The 7,500-nt window shown below is 44.4% G+C and overlaps 2 protein-coding genes and 1 non-coding gene across 7 annotated transcripts in view; all 3 read left to right on the top strand.

Annotated features, from left to right (window-relative positions):
• Window positions 1-3,199, top strand: part of c5 (complement component 5) — a 23,761-nt gene extending 20,562 nt beyond the window's left edge. The window contains exons 32-42 of the mRNA XM_047593015.1: window positions 1-42; window positions 133-226; window positions 476-515; window positions 613-715; window positions 784-858; window positions 940-1,045; window positions 1,361-1,444; window positions 2,011-2,100; window positions 2,526-2,618; window positions 2,735-2,879; window positions 2,963-3,199. The exon at window positions 1-42 is cut by the window's left edge and continues 21 nt beyond it. Coding sequence (XP_047448971.1) covers window positions 1-42; window positions 133-226; window positions 476-515; window positions 613-715; window positions 784-858; window positions 940-1,045; window positions 1,361-1,444; window positions 2,011-2,100; window positions 2,526-2,618; window positions 2,735-2,879; window positions 2,963-3,080 — 990 coding nt within the window. The 3' untranslated portion in view covers window positions 3,081-3,199. The remainder of the gene's footprint in view (window positions 43-132; window positions 227-475; window positions 516-612; window positions 716-783; window positions 859-939; window positions 1,046-1,360; window positions 1,445-2,010; window positions 2,101-2,525; window positions 2,619-2,734; window positions 2,880-2,962) is intronic.
• A 690-nt stretch (window positions 3,200-3,889) lies between these two features.
• LOC125012778 (centriolin-like) overlaps window positions 3,890-7,500 on the top strand; it is a 17,275-nt gene continuing 13,664 nt past the window's right edge. For 3 of the 5 annotated variants that reach the window (XM_047592914.1, XM_047592912.1, XM_047592915.1), the window contains exons 1-4: window positions 3,890-3,946; window positions 5,375-5,462; window positions 6,459-6,511; window positions 6,612-6,719. In XM_047592914.1, the coding sequence (XP_047448870.1) occupies window positions 3,905-3,946; window positions 5,375-5,462; window positions 6,459-6,511; window positions 6,612-6,719 (291 nt within the window). In that variant the 5' untranslated portion in view covers window positions 3,890-3,904. Of the gene's footprint in view, window positions 3,947-5,374; window positions 5,463-6,458; window positions 6,512-6,611; window positions 6,720-7,221; window positions 7,405-7,500 lie in introns of those variants that run through there. The other 2 variants (XM_047592913.1, XM_047592916.1) reach the window with 2 other exon arrangements.
• Window positions 5,610-5,690, top strand: trnas-gcu. Its single transcript has one exon. It is a non-coding gene; the product is annotated as a tRNA-Ser (tRNA).

Genomic DNA, 7,500 nt, shown 5'->3' with positions numbered 1-7,500 from the left:
AGGGTGTACACGGGTTACGGGAAGGGCGTGTCCAGTGTGAAGGTGGGTGGGGCTTAGTTCGTTTCCTTCCTGCATTGTGATTGGCTCCGGGAGTCTTCCCAGAATACCTTTCACCTTGTCCTGTGTCTCCAGATGAGGACGGTTTTCTACCAGACGACGGCGTCCGCGCAGGACAGGTGTCACTTTGACATCAGCATCGAGGTGGCTGGGCCCGGTGTCTCTGACAGTACGTCCCCATGTGTCCCCATGTCCCTCTATCACCATGTCTCCATGTCTTCATGTCCCTCTGTCTCCATGTCTCCATGTCTTCATGTCAGTCTATCACCATGTCTCCATGTCTCCATGTCCCTCTGTCTCCATGTCTCCATGTCCCTCTGTCTCCATGTCCCTCTGTCTCCATGTCTCCATGTCCCTCTGTCTCCATGTCTCCATGTCCCTCTGTCTCCATGGTGATGTTGTCGGGTCTCGTCCTCAGGTCCCAGGATGACGTCTCCTCATCTTGTCGCTTGTGTGAAGTAAGAAAAAAAATCATTAACAGAAACTCTGTAGCTGGTGGACACTGTGTGGACACTGTGTGGACACTGTGTGGACACTGTGGACTTCATGTTTCAGGTATAAACCTCCTCCCAATGAGGTCTTGACAGAGTCCGGTCTGACTGTGCTGAAGATTGAGCTACCAACGGGAGTAGAGCCTCGTCTGGAGGACCTGAGACAGGTAAGATGTCCCTGTAGGGGACAGTGTCCCTGTCTCTGGGTCTGATCTTTGTCTCCTTTCTGTTCCAGTTCAGAGACGGCGATGAACCAGTTGTGTCCCACTACGAGCTCCAGGGCAGCACCGTGGTCATCCAGATGGACGCCGTGAGACAATGTCCTTCATTCCCGTCCTATTAAATGTCCTCTCTCCTGTCCTGTGGTAACCGGGTCCCTCCTGTCCCCCAGGTCCCGTCCACTACCGTCCTCTGCGTTGGTTTTCGGGTCAGGACCACGTTCACAGTGGGAGGAGTCGCAGAGTCCCTGTTCAGTGTCAGCGAGGTCCAGGACAAAGGTTAGCATCAATTAGCATCAGTTAGCTTCAGTTAGTACTGCTTAGCTAGAGTTACTATCTGTTAGCATCAGTTAGCATCAGTTAGTATGGGTTAGCTTCAATTAGCATCAGTTAGCATCAGTTAGCATCAGTTAGTATGGGTTAGCTTCAATTAGCATCGGTTAGCTTCAGTTAGTATCAGGTAGCTTAAGTTAGTATCAGTTAGCACCAGTTATCTTCAGTTAGCTTAGCTAGCAGAGGTCTATGAGTTTGTCCTGTATTTGTCTCTGGCTTTGTCTCTCAGTTTGTCCTATTGTCCCGTCTTTGTCTTTGCAGGAAGTCTTTGCACCAAACAGTTTTCCTTCCAGGAGCAGAAGCTGCAGCGCCTCTGTGTGGGCGACCAGTGTCAGTGCATGTTAGGTAACACCCCCATTTCATTTAAAGTATATAGAGTCAATAACCAGAAGAGGACAGTAGAGGACAGTAATCTGTCCTGGTAAATGAGACAAACATGTATCAGCTGGTCCCTGATGTAGACCAGTCCTGGTCCCTCGAAGGACAGATCCTGGTCCCTGAGGACAAGGTGATGACGTCCAGAGAATCCAAGACATTAGATCAAGAACGTATGAGACGTTAAGGACAAATACAGTGTCTTTAGTTTAATAGGACGATGATTTATTAGGCGCCATGAAGAAGAAGAAGAAGAAGAAGTGTCCTAATGTTTAACGCTGATGCTCTAAATACACGTTTACGTTAGTTTAAGGACCAGGAAGCAGATATGAGACATTCATTCATCTGGATTTAACTCAGGAACATTAAAGGATTTGATTCCAATGACACACTGCACCCTAGTGTTAGCCTAGTGTTAGCCTAGTGTTAGCCCAGCATTAGCCTAGTGTTAGCCTAGTGTTAGCCTAGTGTTAGCCCAGCGTTAGCCTAGTGTTAGCATGCTGTTAGCAGGGTGCTAACGTGTCATTGCTGTGTAGCGGCGTGTGCGGCCTACAGAGGAGACGTGGACCCGACTCTGACAGCAGACGATCGTAGACAGGAGATATGTCGACCACGCATCCGATACGGTGAGAGACCCCCCAGCACTGGTTACCATGACAACCACAGCAGCCCCAACATGTGCCACGTCAGCTGATCATCAGGGGCCAACTCAGGCCTTATGTAGGAGTTTACTGTCACATGACTGAAACTAATTCACACAGATCATTTACAGTGGAGCTGGTAAACAATCGCCATGACAACAACAACAACAATAACAATACTACTACTAATGATGATGATGATGATGATGATGATGATGATGATGATGATGGTTATGATGATGATGATGATGATGATGATGATGATGATGATGATGATGATGATGATGATGATGATGGTTATGATGATGATGATGATGATGATGATGATGATGATGATGATGATGATGATGATGATGATGATGATGATGATGAAGATGATGAAGATGAAGATGATGGTGTCTCTGCTGCAGCCTACAGGTTGGTTGTGAAGTCTTCAGCACCAGAAGGAGACTTTCTGACCTACAAAGCCAGCGTGGAGGAGGTCCTGAGGAGGCCGGCTAGAGGTGAGAGCAGAGCATTAAACGTTAAACATCTGGCCGGGAGGTTAAACCTTGTTCAGGTTCTTTGGCTCCTGGTGAAGTTTTTTCTGCGTCAGATTTGTTGTCTGTTGCGTTTCCAGGGGTGGAGCTGGATGCGGTGGCTCAGGGGACGGAGGTGGAGCTGGTGAAGAAGGCCACCTGCAACGGGGTCAACCTGCAGGACGACAAACAGTACCTGGTGATGGGAACCAGCGGGACGGAGGTCGCTCTCACTCAGGGTTACAAGTCAGTCTTTGTCTCCTCCGCTGCTTCCTCTTCTCCTCTGGTTTTTGTTGTTGTGGTTCTGACCCGCCGTGCTGTGGCTGCAGGTATCGTCTTCCTCTGGACTCGGACGCCCTGGTGGAGGCGTGGCCTAAGGACTGCTCCATCGAGTGTTCGGAGCTGGACGCGGTGGCTCTGGACCTGCAGCTGGAGGGCTGTCCCTGACCCGCCGCCATGTTATCAGATGTAAATGTAAATGTCTTCGTTTCATAATGTGACAATTAACGTCCAAAATGTTTAACATGTCAATAAATAAATAAATAATTAATATCTCTTTGACATAACAATTTTTTTCTTTGTCTGATGTAAATAAATCAACAAAAATGAAATCAAATTTTGAAATAAGCGTAAAAAACTGTAATTATTTTATCATACCTAAAAGCATAATTGTCTAAGACATAACAGTAAATCAAAAAAATTCTTTTTATTTATCTTTTATTGTATGGCCTGGCTACTCTCCAGATAAGAAAATAAATAAAGCATTATTCTATTTTAAACATATTCAATATACTTTGACAAATACTAATATATATATATATATATATAATTGTATTAATATCATATAAATGTTATATAAATATTAATACATTTTAACGGAGAATACATAAATACATAGAAAGTAATACGTATATTAATAAATAATGAAGAAAGTATTTCTTAGTCCAAAGCTAAGGGGTGGAAAAACTACTTTTGGGGGTGTCCATGAAGGCAGCATCCACCTGCGGCTCGGTCCACAGATGCGAAGACTCTTCAGGGACTTTTCGGTTATGTAGGATTTTTCAGCGTCAGTGCGTCTTCGTTGAAGCAAACGTTTCCCGGAAGAGGTTAACGTTAACGGATTAACTCGCTCTGTTTCTGACTGTTTCCATGGATACGGAGGATTAACTAGCGGATATCAGTAAACCGGGTGAAGGTAAAGGTTACGGTTACGTTCACTGTCCCGGAAGCTGTTAACTAACAGGGCGGTTTGGTAGCGTCGTCGGGTTGCTATGGTGACCAGAGTCGCTAGCCAGGCTAAAGCTAAACATCTGGTAAGTTTACAGACAGGCTGAACCTTCATCGTAAACCGGGTTAAATTACCAAACCGTCGTTAGCACGTTAACTCGCTAAAGAGCAGTTTAAGGCAAGTCGCTGGTCGAAGGGAAACAGATTTCTGAAATGAAATCCCGAGGACATTTACAGCTTGGAGAAAAAAAAGGCATTAAATGTTGCCAAGATTAAATGAAGACACGGGACGATTACTGTTTAATTTATTTGGACATATTTATTCATATTTAAAAATTTGAACTGTAATGTCAATAGCTAACTACCGTAATTACTGTGGTCTGCGCGCAACATGCTCACTGGGGATTCCCTTCCAGCACCGTAATAACCGTAAAGAGTCACATGTTCTCCTTATTCATAAAACGCTAAAAGCGGGGAGCTTTAGCTGTCATCCACTCGCTTATGGAGTCATTAGAAACTAGAGAACCTGCTCTTTCTATTAATACTTAGCATCACGTAGCTGGAGCTAACCAGCTAGTCTCAGCTAACACAGAAAACACAGAAAAACTTTGAATTTCGCTTCATGTCTGAGTTTCTACAACAACAAATGGAACTGATATAGTTTTTATTTCCTTAGAGGACCTTAGCATTGATATGTAGCATGTAACCTCGGTGGTTGTTAGCTTAGCATTGATATGTAGCATGAAGCCTCAGTGGTTATTAGCTTAGCATTGATATATACCATGCCTTGATGACTGTTACCTTAGCATTGATATGTAGCATGCCTTGGTGACTGTTACCTTAGCATTGATATGTAGCATGCCTTGGTGACTGTTAGCTTAGCATTGATATGTAGCATGCCTTGGTGACTGTTACCTTAGCATTGATATATACCATGCCTTGATGACTGTTACCTTAGCATTGATATGTAGCATGCCTTGGTGACTGTTACCTTAGCATTGATATGTACCATGCCTTGGTGACTGTTACCTTAGCATTGATATGTAGCATGCCTTGGTGACTGTTAGCTTAGCATTGATATGTAGCATGCCTTGGTGACTGTTAGCTTAGCATTGATGTGTAGCATGCCTTGGTGACTGTTACCTTAGCATTGATATGTAGCATGCCTTGGTGACTGTTACCTTAGCATTGATATGTAGCATGCCTTGGTGACTGTTAGCTTAGCAGTGATATGTAGCATGCCTTGGTGACTGTTAGCTTAGCATTGATTTGTAGCATGACTTGGTGACTGTTAGCTTAGCATTGATTTGTAACATGCCTTGGTGACTGTTAGCTTAGCATTGATATGTAGCATGCCTTGGTGACTGTTAGCTTAGCATTGATTTGTAGCATGTCTTGGTGACTGTTAGCTTAGCATTGATATGTAGCATGTCTTGGTGGCTGTTAGCTTAGCATTGGTAACCTGACTCTGGTTCAGTTTACTGAGAACCTCCACTCCTCTGAACCTGAACCAGAACCTGATCCAGAAGATGGAGAGACTGGACTCGACCCACCTGAGGGAGCAGCAGGGGGGGCAAAGTACGAGCTTCACAACATTACCAGGTATTAAAGGCTGTTCTAAATAAATGAGTTCTAAGCTCCAGGCTGGTGAAGTCCCACCACCCTCACCAACAGTTAGCATCTCACATAAGTTAGACGGGTCCTTTTTCGGTCCACGCGCCGCGTGTTTAGCACCTGCTGCCTGTATGTGACGAGGTGACGAGTGGTTAAGGCGATGGACTGCTAATCCATTGTGCTCTGCACGCGTGGGTTCGAATCCCATCCTCGTCGGCCTTTGTTCATTCTGTGAGTGTTAATGATGTGAAAGCAGTAAAACATCAGTTAGGTCGTGTGAGTCTGAGTCTTCTACTGACAGCTAGCATGTTAGCATGTTAGCAGCGTGTGCGCTTAGCGCAGTACAACTATCAACCAGCTATAATGAACAATAGTTGAAGTAGCTACAAACGTTAGCGCGCGGTCTGTGACTGAGTGAACCTCAATCAATCAGACTTTATTTAAAGAGAACTCTTCATACAAGACGTTCACAATTATCCCACATACAGACACACACTTTAATAATCTGTGAATAACAACAGCCAGAACTGTGGCAACTCTGTCGTAGGAGGAAACACCAGAAACCACGAAAGTACAAAGTAAAAAAATCCGACTAAAAATAAGCAAAATGTTAAAAAATTACACCATGTTAATAACAGAAACAGTGAAAGAGATCAGATGTTTAAATAGTCAGTAAATAATTAGTTTTCTGAATCATCGCTGGTGATTGAAAATCAGTGGTGAAGCTTCGTGGTTTCTTACTCCCACACATTTTAAATTTATAATGGCAGAACACGAGGAGGATGGGATTCGAAACCACGCGTGCAGAGCACAACAGATCAGCCACTCAGGTCCCACTGCACAGACTCATCTGGCCCCGAGCCTGGATTCACAAGGAGCAAATACGTTTTCTACGAACGTATGTGAAACTTCATTTATTTATTAAAAGGAAACATTTGTCTAATTTACCTCCATTACTTTTCACTAACGGCTGTTTCTGTGTAGCTGACAATGGACCGACCAATCAGGAAGTAGAACACACAGAGACACACAAACAGGTAACACACACACACACACACACACACACACACACACACACACACACACAGAGTTTGTCTTCATTAAGTGGAGTCTGTGGTGTCTGATGTCCATGTCCAGCAGGCGGCGCTGTGTCTCCTCCTCAGTAAAATGTCCGTCCTCAAGGAACTGAGAGAAGAAGCTGAAGAGACAAGAAGACGAATGGACGGACACGCAGACACACAACAGGTAACATACAACATGGACATGTTATTCTACTCTTATTTTCTATTTCTAATAAAATACATTTAATCTCTGAGCGTTTCGACATTTTTCTAAATAGTTTAAGGGTTCTGGTTTGATACAAACACATCTGCATCATCCATAAATATATAATATACAACACACATCTATCTGTATCATCCATTAATATAAAATATACAACACACATCTATCTGCATCATCACTGAACTTCTCCTGCATCATAACACACGTTTGACTGTTGGTTCACGAACCCGTCGCTGTCTCTTTAAGAAGCCCCGGCCACGCCCCTCTGAGGGGGCGGGCCTTCCAACTTTCACTCGCTCCCATTGGACAGAGTCTGACCTGTCACTCCGCAGCGGACTCTCTGATTGGCTGAGACACACATGCCCCGTTTCCTGTGTTGATTCAAAGGAAGCAGAGAGAAGGAGAAGAGTAACGGAGAGAAGGAGAGAAGGAGGAGAGAGGGAAAGAAAGAGACAGAGAAGGAGAAAGGAGGAGAGAGAGGGGGAGAGGTTTAATGGAGGAAGACTTGTAGTTTTAGTTGTAGTTGTAGTTGTAGTTGTAGTTGTAGTGGTTGTGGTTGTAGTTGTAGTTGTAGTTGTAGTTGTTGTAGTGAAGTGAGGGACCAGCAGTTCTCTCTAAGGAGGAGCAACAGGCTGAACTGACTACAGTGAGTACAACAACACTGCAATGCATCATGGGAACACAGCGAGACTCTGAGGTCCAGACTGAATCAGCTGTGATTTGATTTAGTTTCCTCTTCTCA

Source organism: Mugil cephalus, chromosome 8 (genome assembly GCF_022458985.1).
Source record: "Mugil cephalus isolate CIBA_MC_2020 chromosome 8, CIBA_Mcephalus_1.1, whole genome shotgun sequence".
Lineage (NCBI taxonomy): Eukaryota > Metazoa > Chordata > Actinopteri > Mugiliformes > Mugilidae > Mugil > Mugil cephalus.
Note: the sequence above shows the minus strand (reverse complement) of the source record. Positions and strands in the feature narration are given on the sequence as shown.